This window comes from Scophthalmus maximus, chromosome 13 (assembly GCF_022379125.1).
Source record: "Scophthalmus maximus strain ysfricsl-2021 chromosome 13, ASM2237912v1, whole genome shotgun sequence".
NCBI lineage: Eukaryota > Metazoa > Chordata > Actinopteri > Pleuronectiformes > Scophthalmidae > Scophthalmus > Scophthalmus maximus.
Window position 1 is genome coordinate 7,135,361 of NC_061527.1, and position 14,551 is coordinate 7,149,911.

At 42.4% G+C, this 14,551-nt stretch overlaps 1 protein-coding gene across 5 annotated transcripts in view; it reads left to right on the forward strand.

Annotated features, from left to right (window-relative positions):
• tprb (translocated promoter region b, nuclear basket protein) overlaps nt 1–14,551 on the forward strand; it is a 20,774-nt gene continuing 6,223 nt past the window's right edge. For 4 of the 5 annotated variants that reach the window (XM_035647594.2, XM_047336751.1, XM_047336753.1 and 1 more), the window contains exons 1-39: nt 1–172; nt 1,162–1,266; nt 1,365–1,438; nt 1,847–1,943; nt 2,063–2,166; nt 2,330–2,494; nt 2,793–2,885; nt 3,018–3,098; nt 3,401–3,488; nt 3,612–3,752; nt 3,933–4,027; nt 4,353–4,550; nt 4,649–4,756; nt 4,848–5,074; nt 5,265–5,428; nt 5,577–5,719; nt 6,431–6,579; nt 6,717–6,879; nt 6,999–7,133; nt 7,479–7,619; nt 7,730–7,898; nt 8,375–8,541; nt 8,892–9,044; nt 9,218–9,334; nt 9,464–9,667; nt 9,850–10,037; nt 10,198–10,345; nt 10,684–10,821; nt 10,943–11,074; nt 11,254–11,384; nt 11,532–11,742; nt 11,898–12,044; nt 12,282–12,480; nt 12,572–12,744; nt 12,935–13,008; nt 13,150–13,346; nt 13,436–13,732; nt 14,219–14,373; nt 14,469–14,549. In XM_035647594.2, the coding sequence (XP_035503487.2) occupies nt 22–172; nt 1,162–1,266; nt 1,365–1,438; nt 1,847–1,943; nt 2,063–2,166; nt 2,330–2,494; nt 2,793–2,885; nt 3,018–3,098; nt 3,401–3,488; nt 3,612–3,752; nt 3,933–4,027; nt 4,353–4,550; nt 4,649–4,756; nt 4,848–5,074; nt 5,265–5,428; nt 5,577–5,719; nt 6,431–6,579; nt 6,717–6,879; nt 6,999–7,133; nt 7,479–7,619; nt 7,730–7,898; nt 8,375–8,541; nt 8,892–9,044; nt 9,218–9,334; nt 9,464–9,667; nt 9,850–10,037; nt 10,198–10,345; nt 10,684–10,821; nt 10,943–11,074; nt 11,254–11,384; nt 11,532–11,742; nt 11,898–12,044; nt 12,282–12,480; nt 12,572–12,744; nt 12,935–13,008; nt 13,150–13,346; nt 13,436–13,732; nt 14,219–14,373; nt 14,469–14,549 (5,703 nt within the window). In that variant the 5' untranslated portion in view covers nt 1–21. The remainder of the gene's footprint in view (nt 173–1,161; nt 1,267–1,364; nt 1,439–1,846; nt 1,944–2,062; nt 2,167–2,329; nt 2,495–2,792; nt 2,886–3,017; nt 3,099–3,400; nt 3,489–3,611; nt 3,753–3,932; nt 4,028–4,352; nt 4,551–4,648; nt 4,757–4,847; nt 5,075–5,264; nt 5,429–5,576; nt 5,720–6,430; nt 6,580–6,716; nt 6,880–6,998; nt 7,134–7,478; nt 7,620–7,729; nt 7,899–8,374; nt 8,542–8,891; nt 9,045–9,217; nt 9,335–9,463; nt 9,668–9,849; nt 10,038–10,197; nt 10,346–10,683; nt 10,822–10,942; nt 11,075–11,253; nt 11,385–11,531; nt 11,743–11,897; nt 12,045–12,281; nt 12,481–12,571; nt 12,745–12,934; nt 13,009–13,149; nt 13,347–13,435; nt 13,733–14,218; nt 14,374–14,468; nt 14,550–14,551) is intronic. The other variant, XM_047336752.1, reaches the window with a different exon arrangement.

The following is a 14,551-nucleotide window of genomic DNA, read 5'->3' on the forward strand; positions in this document are numbered from 1 at the left end:
AAGTGGTGTCGGGGGAGAAAAATGGCGGCACTGCTGCTGCAGGAGTTCGAGGAGTCCGAGATATCTAAGATTCCAAAACCAATTCAAGGCAAACTCGAGAGGATTCTTTCCGATCAGCAGAACGAGATCGACTCCTTGAAAGCGCAGCAGGAGCAGTTCCGTGTTGACAGCGGTAAGTTGGTCCGTTCCCTCGTTGTTTGGCTAGTTAGCGACGATGCTAACGCGTCCGGTTCACCGTGCACAGCATGTTGCCGAGCGGAGCAAAGTTTAGGGAAATGTTTTGACTTTGAACGCGCAAAAACGTATGTACCTCGCATTGTTCTATGTTTTCTATATGTATATTTATGGCTTTGCTACATAGTCTCGTAGTTAGTTTGGACCGGAACAAATGCTGGTTATGAATAAGCACAATGTGACGCTAAGTAATGCTAACGTTCGGCACGTTAGTGTCCCGTTACCGTTAATATGATTTAGTTCATGCTGGTAGAAGGAAACCACACGCGTAATACATTTGTTCTGTCACGAATTAAGAAGAAAAAGAGAGAAGAGGTTGGGTTTTAATTCAACATAAAACATCCCTGAGCATGAAGAAGTGTAATGGACACGCATTAAACGAAGAAGAATGACTGAAAAACACAGGTCCTCGCCATGTGTCACTGCTAACCTGCTACACACATTCATACATTCAGCCATACAGCTTGTGTTTTACAATAAAACGTGTTGATACCTATCGTTTTTTTTTTATAGATTCAGAGGATCTCATGTGTTCAGTTGTTCCACACTTTAACCTCTACACACACACTGACAATATTTAGATTTGAAGGCACCATATCTACAGACGCTACAGACCAACTATGTTGGTCTGTAGCGTACAAACAAACACCTGTAAGTAGTCGGGTGCCTGGACATTTAGACATTTGTTGACTTGCTTATTGGCAATTTCAACTATTCAAAGTGTTTTATTTATTGTAATTAATGTCACAAATGCAGCAATGTAACAAATCATCTTATTTCTTAATGTGTTTAAGCCATTAGCAGACCTATCGTCATCTAAAGAGATGATATAATGCACGACTATTTCTTGATTGAATCAAAAAAAACATCTACATCGTTGAAATGTCACATTTTATGTTTCTGTTTTGGATGATCTTCTTCATACAGAGCAACATTTCTTTGAAAAAGTGAAACAACTTGCCCAATGCCAGGAAGAATTTCTGTCCCAGACTCAAGAACATCTTAAACTCAAAGAAGAGTTTACCAAGCGTGGTATGGGTGAAATTACTATCATAATGATTAAATATTCTACCTTGACTGAGCTTCTCATGGTTGAATTAACCTATTTCATTTGGTTCTCTCTCGTTTAGATGAAGAACTTAAAACTATCCGTGAGAAAAACAGGGAATATGAGTCTGTCAAAGAGAGGCTGTCATCAGAGCAAGTAAGTATTGTGTTATGTTGTGTTATGTGTACATCACAAGGGCCGGGTCGGGAAAATGTATGTTTCTCTGTGGCCAACAGGATGTCCTGGTGTTGAGTGATCTCTCTCTTGCCCACGGTTGTCTGTGTTAGGTGGTGTGTTTGGGCGTGAAAGTGTCCGCAACCAATGCAACTTTAGTCAACTTTTAACTCGATGCAGGGACTTGGGGGAAATGTCATGATTTGTCTAACTTTCAAATAAGTATTGCAACGTTTGCGACTGATCCAGGGTCATCTTGTTTCTTGAATTGCCAGTTGCCATATGCAGAGAGCAATATTTTGGAAAGTTTCAGCTATCATCACAATTTAGCACTTAATTTGTAAATCCATGCCCAGCAAGTAATTTTATTAAATTGTTGAATTGTTATAGACTCTGCTGTCAAAGGCCAAAGAGGAACTGGAAGCAGAAAAACGTGATCTTGTGCGAACTCTCGATAGGAGATCCTTGGAGGTGGAGCACGTTAATGGTACTGACATTTGAACTTGTTTGCACACAATATATTATTTTTTATTTTATTTATATATATATATATATATTAACTATTACATTAACACAGCACTTGGGTTATTTCTGTTGCTACACCAGATGACTTGAGGCAACTCAATGATAAGTTGGTGGAAGTCAGCACCTCCAAGATGGCCCTGCAGATGAAGTTGGATGAGCTTGAAGCAGCTGAAGTCAACATTAAAGTGAGTCTGGCTGTGTTTTCGCCATTATCGTCACATTGATTGAATCACTCATCACCAGCTTTGTCTACAGAGCAAGTGACATCATAAACAGTCATTGCTGTCTACTATACATTTTGTATTGTAAAAGAAAACTCCTTAATTAAGTCGTGGTTTGCCATTACAGTACAAGGAGAAGCGTATGGAACAAGAGAAGGAGCTTCTGCATGGCCAGACATCTTGGCTGAATGAGGAGTTGAAGGCAAAGAGTGAGGAGCTGCTCTCTCTCTCCCGAAAGAAGGGCAACGAGATCCTGGATTTAAAATGCACAGTGGAGAATAAAGAGGACGAGGCAAGTCCCTTTTCTACATTCACATATTCTTCACCTGCACTGTGATAATTATTCCAACAGTTTGTTTGTGAAATTACAGTACATAATAGAGCTGGCTGCGATGAACATGTCGATACATCAGCAACTCTGCACCTGAAAAGAGATTGTCTGTTGCAGTTTTCTGTATAAACGATCTCTTTTCTGCCCAGTACTTGCTATGTTGAGTAAGAATTGACCTAGAGAACATTTTCACTTTTAGATGGTTGCAGTCTTGTCATGGTCATCTCATAACAGTGCTTTGTTGATTTCTGACTTCCAGTTGAACCGACTCCAAGACCAAGTGGCCAGTTTGAAGACTTCAAATGAAAACCTTCAGAGACAGAATGAGGACGTGATCAGCAAATTGAAAGACGTATGTCCGTGTTTATTCTCACAGCCTACCACAGTTTTTTTTATCATGAGTAGAAATATTCTTTATTCCTGCACTCTGTGTTAACTTTAATACTTGTAGGTTTAAGTGTGACTGGATTTTTACTCATTCTAGGTCAAGGAACAACAAGCCACTGAGGAGGAAAAGTTCAGAAATGAGTTGAATGCCAACATTAAGCTCTCCAATTTATATAAGGTATGTTCATGTGTGAGAGCGAAGCCTGGATGGTCCAGTGATTTATAACATAACATAAAATTCTCCCAGTTCAAGGTTTCACAGTTTTAACGTCTATTCAAAAACCACGAAGGGTTTATTTTTTTTATGATTTAAAAAAATTTGAATATCCATAATTAACTGACTGTATTTTGGTGGAAAAAGCAGAACATCCTCCTTTTTTCTCCTTTCATACAAATTGTGCTCAGAAATCTGTGTTATATATTTATTTAATCTGTGGTTTTACTCTTAAGGTTTATATTAACAATGACCTTTGCTTGCAGGGAGCAGCGGCTGATGCTGAGGCGAAAAGTGAAGAGCTGAGTCGGGCTGTGGAGGAGCTACATAAACTGTTGAAGGATGCCGGAGAAGGTGCGACACTACAACAGAATACGCACAACTATATTAATGACATTATTAAGTGCTTAGTTGAAAAGATTATGATTAAGCTTTGTGGACTAAACACTGTTTTGCTTTTTTCTCCCCCTCCCACAGCCAACAAGGCCCTTGAGGAGAAGTTACAGGAGAGGAGCGGTGCCACAGACAAGACTGTAGCTGAACTGAAGGAGAGGATCCAGGGTCTGGAGAAAGAGCTGGACAACGCCAATGATTTACTGTCAAGTTCTAAACTCAGAGGTCAGTCACTTTAATTGAAAACCTGTTGTTTTTGTCTTTAAAGCTTTTCAGTGTGGACATTAAGTGAGTCCATGACAGAAATTGAATCTTGAGCTTAAAATAAGCCACGCTTAAGTGTTGTAGATGTTTTCTTTGAATAAGTTATTATTGATCGTTCCCTTTTCCTTTCTTACCTTGTAGGTACAACATCTCTGCTGACAGAGGAGCAAATGACAACGATGTCTCCAACAGCAGCCGCTGTGTCCAAGATCAAGCCTGGTATGAAGCTGACGGAGGTATGTGCAGCTGAATTTCAACATCCAATAATGTCGATATAATGTTTGATATAAACCATAATGGAACTTTGAGATGGGATTGGGTGAATGGCGTCATGATGTCCCATGGACTGCCACAAACAACTTCACAGTATCAGTTGATGTATAGCAGGAGGCCATATTAAGGTTACACATACAAATTTGTTCTGAATTTGAAACTACCTCAGTTCTGGGACTGTAACTCTTTACACTCTTATTGTTGTGCTAATTGCTTAATAAATTACTTTGTCTTTGCTTTTATTATTCTTTTAGTTTGTCTAATTTCAATTTCTATGTTTATCTTCAGTTGTATACTGCCTACGTGGAGAGCCAGGAGCAGCTGCAGCTGGAGCGCTTGGAGAACAAGCGGGTCAACAAGTACCTGGATGACATAGTGCAGGAAGTGGAAGCAAAAGCCCCCATCCTCAAGCGGCAAAGGGATGAGCATGAGCGCATGCAGAAGTCAGTGGCCAGTCTTTCTGCCAAGCTGGAGCAGGCTGTAAAGGTACATAATGCATGGATAAGCTAATTTTATATTACATCAAACCTTCTGCATTTCAAGGCACTAATCAATGTTTACATGTTCATGTATGTTTACTTCAGGAAGTTCACCGTCTGCAGAGGGAGACTGATGAAGCCAACAAGCGCTCCTCTGTCTTGGAAAGAGACAACCAGAGGTGTGAACTGCAGCTGGGAGATATGGCTCAGCAGGTGGGTGCACATTCTCCATCTTAACTCTCGTCAATTATCAAATATCTCTATGTTTATTGATTTCCAAGTCATGCTTTTTCCTTCCTGCCAGGTGCGTGTGCTGCTGATCGAGCTGGAAGAGGCTCGTGGAAACCATGTTCTCCATGAGGAGGATGTGAACTCAGCCGACGTCAGCAGCACATCAGAGGTGATCAGTCAACATTTGGTGACGTTCCGCAGTGTGGAAGAGCTTCAGAGTCAGAACCAGCGTCTTCTGGTGGCCCTCAGGGAACTCAGTGATGCCCAAGAGAAAGATGAGTTTGAGGCCACTGGCAGCAAGTATGTAAAAATTTGAATTTCTCTTTTTCAATTCTTCTTTATCAATGTTTTTCATTGAATATGTTCTTGTTTTTCTTTCCCTAGCATCATTTTATTGATGCAGTAATATCAAATATTTTGAGATTTAAAATGGCTATTTTTAGCCATAGCTAGTCAATTCCAGTCTAATATCTCTCTAATAATGTTACAGGTGTGGTCATCTGGAGCAGAGTTTGGAGAAAGCTCAGGGTGAGCTGGATTCCCTGAAAGAGCAGCGCAGCCAGCAGTTAAAAATGACCGAGTCCATCGTCAGGCAGAGGGACATGTACCGCATGCTGCTGGCTCAGGCAACTGGAGTTAGCTTTCCTCAGCAAGGTAAGCCTGACAAGACATAAACCGAGTGATATATAATCAACAGAAGAAGAATGGACAATCTTGTCCATCCGCATAAAGTCTCCTCAAATTTGGTACCAAGTAATTTAAAGTTGTTAACGCAGTTAAAATTCAATTTCAATTTTTTTAGGTGCACCACCCGACGAGTTCTCCCTGACCTCCACGCCTCGACGCTCACCTGCAGCCACTCCCACCACAGGAACGCCCACTGGTCTTGTGTCCATGGCAACAGAGTCTGCTGAAGCACTGGAGGCCAAAGCAGCCTTGCGACAGGTCAGTTCAACGTTTTGCCCGTGACATGTTCATAGTTGTTACTGTTCTTTTCTTGTTCTTGTTCTTAAACAGTATTAATCACAACAGTCACATATAGATGAATGCCCCATGCTGCATATCAAGCTATTCTTTCTTGGTTTACTTTTACTTCCTGGTCTGATTTTTATTAATGGTTGACTCACTGTGAACTGGATTCAGTTTTCCAGAATTTAGTTTATCACTTAATAAGGGCAAAGCTATCTGTTTGTGGGTTAGTATTTATGCTAGTCAGCTTTTGCAACTATCTACTGCTTTCATGGGCTTGGCTCGTCTAGTTCCCATGACTGCCACTAGATGGCAATGTATCTGTATTGAGAGATTTGAGTGTATTTACATTGTGTGTCCCTTACAAAATTCTTAGGCCAGAGATGTACTTGAAGCACACAGTCATGTCGACACCCAGAAACATGAGGCGGCCATCATCTGTCCGCATATGCATAGTTAAAGGCTTTCTTGTTAATGATGCAAGAGAATATGAGTGTAGTCAGAGTGAATGTCAGCATTTATGACATCACATAAATAAAATAAAAATAGTCTTATTGGCAAAAGGGAAATAGGCTAAACTTGAAGGGATAGTGTAATTTCTCCCTCATGAAAAGTAATCGAAATATGTGTTCAGCAAGAGCTATATATGTGTTTATAGAAAATAAGAATGTCTGTTGGAATCTGCAGTTGCAGGAGGTGTTCTCCACCTATAAAAAGGAATGTGTGGACAGTGACAAGGCGCTGACGGCCCAGAACGAGAAGCTCCAGGAGCAACTCTCTGATCTCCGCTCCCAGAACACCAAGATATCCACCCAGCTAGAGTTTGCCTCCAAAAGGTAAGTTTGACAAACATGAGCAGTAACTAAACTAAGCTGGACATGACTTGTTTAAGGGAAGTAACTACTATTGTGTTACTTTTCATTGCCTTGATTGCATAGATCACTAAAAATTACTTCCATCTCAATAACGTCAGGTACGAGATGCTGCAGGACAACGTCGAGGGCTACAGGAAAGAGATCGCCTCCCTAAGAGAGAAAGAACACAAGATGGCCGCTGCCACCCAGAAGCAGGAGCAGACTATCCACATTTTGAATGAGGATCTGAGAGCTGCCAAAGAGAAACTTGCCATGTCAGAGGTTTGTTTTTTTCTTTCAGGGGGTTGTTTGTCAGGGTTAGGGTTTGTTTTTTTAGCATTTTATTACCACTGAGGGCAATCAACAGAGAACACCTAGACATATCTCCTCCTGCTTCTTAGGGCTGTGCTGAGGGCCTGCGTAAGGAGAGAGACATGCTGAAGTTGGTGGAGTCTAGGCTGACTCAAGAGACGGAAACAATCCGGAGTCAACAACAAAGCCAGAACCTGCTGCTGACCAACCTCCAGACTATTCAGGTAATCTAAGACAGTCTCATATCTCCCTTTTTGGACCTCGTGCCAAAATATCTCCATATTATTATATAAATATTTTTTCAGAGGATTGTTCACACAAAGGTACCTAGTCAGATTCACCAAATTCTCTTCACTGCACTTATTGTAAAGAACTCCAGTCCAACTGATGAATATCACCTGTTCATGGGGAAGAGCATATTTGTGAGATTTAATAATTGGCATGATTAATGCCAATAAAATCTGTCAGTGATGGGTTATTGGAGCAGTGTTGTAGACTGAGGGAATGGTTTTGTCTCATTGTCTCACACACAAACAAGGTTCAAACTGTTTACTGATGTGTTTTTCTAGGCCACTCTTGAACGTTCGGAGACTGACACACGTCAGCGTGTCAACTGCCAGTTGGAGAAGCAAGAACGGGAGATCTCCCAGCTGCAGAAAAGGCTGGAGAACGAGGTGGAACAGCGCCACCTGCTCATCAGAAACCAAGACGTAAGCATAAATTTAACCAGTTTGCCATAAAAAATAAAGATCAAAGGGACTTAGAGAATTATTTTGTGTTCTCTGGGTTCTTCTCAATGTCCCTGGTTGCTCATGCACAGATCCAGTTGATGGAAGCAAAGAGGCAAATGGAGACCCAGGCGGCTTCACAACAGAAGACCAAAGAGTTGCTGAACGCTGCCGAGTTGGAGCTCAACACACTCAGGCTGCAGCAAGGCGGCAGCGAAGCACGTCATATCCTGAGTTCCCCCTCCACGCAAAACATCAGAGGTTGGCACACACACACAGGACAAAGTACAAAACATAACCAAACAATACATAGTAATCCATACATGTATGCATTCCAAAATTCATGGCATTTTCACTGGCTGTTATCGGATCTAATGTCCTCAAATTTAAACCATCCAATTGTCAGGGTTATGTCTTTGGAAGGTAAATCTTTAACGATATCAAACACATGAACATTGCTCAGATTGTACAGGTTCTGTCTTTTTGTTGTAATTGAGTAAACTAGATTTACACTTTGATATATGCTTCTTTACTATGTACTCTTGGTCTCATGACACTTTATATGAAAAAGCCCAATGAGTAAGTCTTTCTGTGGGTTTTAAGCACAGACTTGTAACTATGAATTGGCATTTTCATTAGTCCACACTCCATCGTTTCTCTCTAATAAGAACACATACTAATTGCGCTGTTGTCAAACAGCATCCCTCACCTATGCTTCTGATTGTTCTGGCTTTCAGGCCTGCAGGGCTCAGACCAAGACATAGAGGTCCTTAAGGGCCGCCTGAGGTTGGCTGAAACCAAGGGAGAGGAGCTGGCAGAAAGCCTCCAAGCAGTCACCTCCAGCCAGGAGCAGTACAGAGCCATGGCTCAGAGCCTGGAAGAATCCCTGGATAAAGAGAAGCAGGTGCAAAACAAACACCGTCTGTCATTGTTCTACCTTTCATAAATCAGTTGACATGAACCCAAACGTTTGAAGATTTAAAAGTTGCATGAGCTCTGTGGGAGGCAGATACACCCCAGGGCTTTGTCTGACAGAAATGAAATTCCTGCACACTTCCTGCTCCTTCTTTACAATTATGTAATTTTCTATGCGGCAGGTGAACATTAGACCTCGTAAAATTTGAAAGAAAAGTCTGTTTCTTGCAAATTATGCAAGTTACAATTTTTTTTGCTAGAAACGGTCCGACTTGATTTTATTTTGTATTCTTCAACCCAACGCACATTTTTCATATTTGCAAAATGTGTGATGACCAGGTAACTGAGCAGGCACGCTCATCCATCGAAGCCCATGTGAAGCAGGCTGAGGAGCAGCACCGAAAGCTGGAGGAGAAGCTTCTGGAAGCAGAGAAAGAGAAACGAGGCTTGGAAGAGCAAAACAAGAGAGCCACAGCGTCACTGGAGGAACAGGTATATATTAAAATGTCACATTATTAAAGTTTTAAAAAATGTAGACACTTTCATGTACATCTCATGCAATTCTTTTAGCACTGTTTTGCTGTCTTTTTTGGGGGGGGGGGGGGGGTGCTGTTGGTTAAACTAAGGAAATTGTTTCATAATAGTCTTTTTGTCATATGTGTTAGATGAACAACTTAAGGAGAAGTTTAAGCGATGCCCAGGCAGATCACCAGGCGGCGCTACAGCGAGTGGAACTGGCTGAAACCCAGCAGCAGCAGGCTCTACAAGGCAGCCAGGAGCAGGTATGCAGCCATTATAAATGTGATGTCCATACATGTCAAGTATTATTCTTTGAATGGGATTCAGAATGACTGGAGTTGGTTGAATCATATTAGTCAAAATTGTATGAAGTTTCCTTTTCCATTCATAAGGCTAAGCTGGCAGCAGAAGCACAAGATAAGTATGAGCGGGAGATGATGCTGCATGCAGCAGATGTGGAGGCCCTGCAGGCCGCTAAGGCTCAGTCCCAGCAGGCCGTCGAGCTCAGACACCAGCTGGAAGAGAGAGTGCAGAGGGTTAGCACCGAGCTACTGGAGGCGCGAATCTCCTGGGAGGAGCAGGAAAAGATCTTCAAGGTTGGTATATATTAGACATTTTAACATTGACTTTGCAAATAATCTCAGGCACAGTGCAAGCTTAACAAAAACATTTATTTGGGGGCCAATTTAATCCAACAAATTTTAAGGCGATGCTTATTTTGTCATATTGGCGTTTTATTTATTTTTAATAGAAGTTCATTTCTTTCCTCATCATGTAGGAGGAGATGTCAAAGATCGAGAGTCGCTGTGAGGAATTGCAGAGGCAGAATGCTCTCCTGCATGAGCAGATCCAGACGATGAGCAGCAAGATGGCTGACAATTTGCAGCGTTCTTCCAATGAGAGTACCCTGAACATCTCCCTGACTGAAGAGGGCAAATCTCAAGACCAAGTTCTTGAGATTCTCAGGTAATGGGTTTTAAAATTGCGCATGGAAATTCTCTGGCAGATAAAATGTGAACTCGACAGGACATTTAGCATCTTAAAAATTGGTCAAATCACTAGTCGTGGTCTTTCTATAATCTTTTTTGTTTTTGACCCCTTGATCTATTTATTTTTTACATTGTAGGTTTGTGCGTCGGGAGAAGGAGATCGCTGAATCCCGTTTTGAGGTTGCCCACGGTGAGAGTTTGCGTTATCGTCTGCGGGTGGAGCAACTGGAACGAGAGCTAAAGGAGGTGCAAGACAGCTTGAGTGCTGCAAGTGAGAGGATGCAGGTGTGTTTTTATTCTTGTTGGCTCTCTGACTCTTCATTTACAACAACCATTTTTCTACAATGAGGTTCTTAACTTCTGTCCATTAAAAACTTACTCTGCTTATTATCTTCACTCAAGTTGATATTTATCAGGAATCTCTTTTCTTTAGATACATATTTTTTTTATTAATTCATGTAGAGAAATAGTCTTTTTGTTCAGTTTCCCAATAATTTTGTGGTCAGCTCAAGGGTAATTTACTACAAGATTAACACAAATATACAAGTAATCTAACCTGACCATTATGGCTAAAACCCAGAGATACCATCTGTGACTAAAAGCCCAATGTTAATTTGACTAAGGTGACAGCAAAGACCTTGGCTCAGCACGACGAGCTGATGAAGAAGACCGAAACGATGAGTATCCTGATGGAGACCAACAAGATGCTGAGAGAGGAGAAGGACAAGATGGAGCTGGAACTGCACCAAACCCAAGCTAAGGTATCTGTTTCATTCCATTGAGAAAATGTAGTGTTGTGTAGAACGTGATGTGCACATTATGTATGTTCAGGTGATAAACTTTTGAATACAGTTGTTTCAGCTCATCTTATGTGTGTTTCAGTTGCAAAAGCTGCAGTCAGACATCATGCCACTTCAGCAGGCCAACACTGAGCTGAGTGAGAAGAGTGGCACACTGCAGGCAGAGAAGAAGATACTGGAAGAAGAGATCAAACGCTGGAAGGCTCGGACGCAGGTCTGTGAAAAGACTAAACTTATGATGCTACCTATGTGAAGGGCAAAATACACCACCGTTGATAGAAACGTAGTTTGTTCTGCGTCATTTAAAGCTTGTGTTAAGAGAAGTTATAATACAATTATATTTCCTAATGTGTTATCTACTCACACCACTGAGTCCGTTATTTGTTCTTCTAGCATTTGGTGAGTCAACAGAAAGATTCCGACCCAGAGGAGTACAAGCGTCTGCACTCTGAGAAGGAGGCTCATCTAAAGCGCATCCAGCAGCTCACTGAGGAGAACACCAGACTCAAAGCAGACGTGTCCAGGTAAGGGATGAGGATTGTGGCAACTAATGAAAGGTTGCTGAGCAATATATTTGTGTTTACCTTCTCTCCCATTTCCTATTCAGTCCTATTGTGATTCTGTCTCCTGCCTTGCCATTAATTTCCAAATATTTTCATCTCTATCTATAGGACCAATAACTTAACAACATCCCTGCAAGGTCAGATACAGAACTTGCGTGACAGTATGAGTAAGACAACTGATGAGAGAAATTTGCTGAAGAAGGAAATGGATACCAAGAACCAGGATATCCAGGTGAAGGAGCGAACTATCATGCAGGTCAAGAAGATTGGACGCCGCTATAAGACTCAGTATGATGAACTCAAAGTGGAACATGACAAGGTGAGAGTAGCTGTTCTTCGCGTAGCCATAGTCTTTAAACAGAGCATGTAAAAGTTCCTATATAATTTGTCTGTTAGGAAAAGTTAACTGACTCCAACTTTTCTGTGCTGTTTCTTTGCGCATAATTAGTCTTTTCTGTGCTGTGTTTCCTCCAGATGGTAGCTGAGGCGGCAGCAGTTCCTTCCCAAGAAGAGGAGGCTCGTCAGGCATCGGTTCAGGAACTCCAGAGCCTCAGAGACTCTCTGAGTCAGTCTGAAGCCAGGACCAAAGAGCTGGAAGGACAGCTGGAGAACATAAACAAGGTTAAATCTTACAGACTCAGCTTTTCCTTAGTCTTCCTTCACTGTGATCGGCTTTCAAGATCACACAGCTTCCATATTTTTTGTTTAAGGCATTCCAAAAATATTATTGAAACAGACAGGATCTAGACCATTGTTTATTCATTTGTTCCATTCTACCGTAAGGACGCATGCTTTATTTTCTTTTCTTTTTTACCATCCATATATTTATCTGTCTCTCGTCCTCCTGGCCTGCCACAGGTGGTCACAGAGCACGACACTGAAGTGCGTAATGCCCAGGAACAGACCTCCAGGCTGCAGGCAGAGTTGACCAGGCTGAGGCAGGAATTGCAGAGTAAGGTTGCCCAGGAGGAGACGGTGAGGCAGCAGATGGCCGACAAGGATGAGAAGACCCGAAAGGGCATTGTTTATGCCAGACAGAGGATCAGCCAGCTCACACGTGGGTGTTATAACCACTTTCATCCTTCTTTCTGCCCATATTGTTGTATTGCTTTATTTGGAACTCACACCCCGTGAAACTGTATGTCCAGGCATCAATGATGAGCTAAAGCAACAACTTGAGGAGGGCGAGGTTCGAATGACTGCTCTAAAGTCTCAGTATGAGGGGCGCCTGAGTCGGCAGGAGAGGGAACTGAGAGATCGGCGGGGTCAACAGGAGAGACAAGAGCAAAGAGATGAGCCACCTGATGCAGGGCCCAGCAAGGTGAGTGTGCTTTAAGGTTTTCACAAACCAGATATTTTGTTGTTAACCTCTCCAGATGTTTCTAGATCTACCTTAACATTTCAGGTTATGTTCCTAGAGCCAAAGACTATGTTGGACTTTTAGGTGTTGTTAGTATTATGACTCTCTGCTGACTTGTCGGTTTCCCGCATGACTCCATCCTGATTTTCAGACCCAGGAGCAGCAGAGGAACACTGAACAGAGACAGATCAGTCTGAAGACGACTCCAGCTGCAGACAGGGGCAGGTATGATGATACACAGCCATTAAAACTATTGACCTACCACACGTTTCCTACAGTTTTGTGATGTTCCCCTTTATACTTACTTTGACCAACATGTGCATTTGTGGTATAATTATTCATTTCCTGATCTTTGCCCCTTGTAAGTGCCTGCACCTCTGAACCCCCAACTGCTAACATCAAGCCAACGCCGGTAGTCGCTTCTGGCAGCAAGCAGCCCGTCAACCCAGGGAACAAACCCACTCCAAGAGCCAGCATCAGGCCCATGATCACCCCAGCGACTGTACCCACACCAACACCCACAGCTACTGTCATGCCCACTACACAGGTGGAGACCCAAGAAGGTAAGTCTAACGGCAACACTTACCAGCCAAAGAAAACTATGTGAATAATTTTGTGAATCTCTTTTTCACTAACGTTATCTCCTCGACAGCCATGCAGTCTACCGAGGGCCCACCAGTGGAGCACGTGACTGTGTACGGCAGTGCCAGCGGTTCGGTGCGCTCTGCCAGCCCCAACGTACAGACCACTTTGACTAGCCCCATGTTGACCGTTCAGCAGACCCAGACGCAGACGCAGGCAACGGCATTTGTTCAACCGACGCAGCAACAGAGCATGACCCATACGGAGCCAGCCAATCAGGAGCCACCGCCTGTGGTCATCGAGGCAACACCGAGTTCACAGGTGGAATGGCCTTCGACTTCCTCCACCTCGTCTGTGTTCGGCACTGGTGAGAAAACGTGACTTAGCAGGGGTGATATACATTTTATCATACAGCAGATGTAAATATGCAAAAGTCCAAATCAGAGTAATCTTATAGATATGTTCTTCTTTGAAATTACCTGACCACGACCATGGATTTGACTAATTTTGAAGACGCTAAATGTCCTGTCCCATTTACATTTTATCTGACAGAGATAGATTTCCAAAAATCATTCGATTTGACATGACATTCATTCAAATGTTTGGGGGACAAGAACGAATTACATGTTTGAAATTCATTACCGTACCTGCTGCTAAAGATGAAAAAGCCAATTGACATGAGTGCAGGCCGATATCACTGGTCCAGCTGTCCAGTATAAGCCACATTTTATTATTTTGCTCAATTTAAAAATATATATATATAAATGTCTTTCCACTATTTAGGGCAAGGTACGGTTTAGAGTAATCAATTTTGTGTAATAAGTTTGAATAATAGCCAATGCATTATCTGAAGTTTCAGCAACACCAGGAACTTCCACGATGTCCAAGAGGCCTCGAGAAGAGGAGGATAGCACCACCATGGTCACTGACACTGAAGTAGCTCAGGAGGAAACATCCAGGGCTCCTATACCCAAGAAGCTGCGCATCATCCAGAGGGTGGGTCCAGAGGTGAGCAATCACAGTTACACAAAAAATTGCTATTTTATGTTTTTAATGATATGAAATGTATTAGTGCAGCTCTGATTGTCAAGTATTCTCCTCAGGAGGAGGTGCAGGCTGAGGAAAGTGCTGAGGCTGAGGGTGTGGTGCCAACAGACAGTCAAGACAGTGCCGAGGCAAGCCAGGT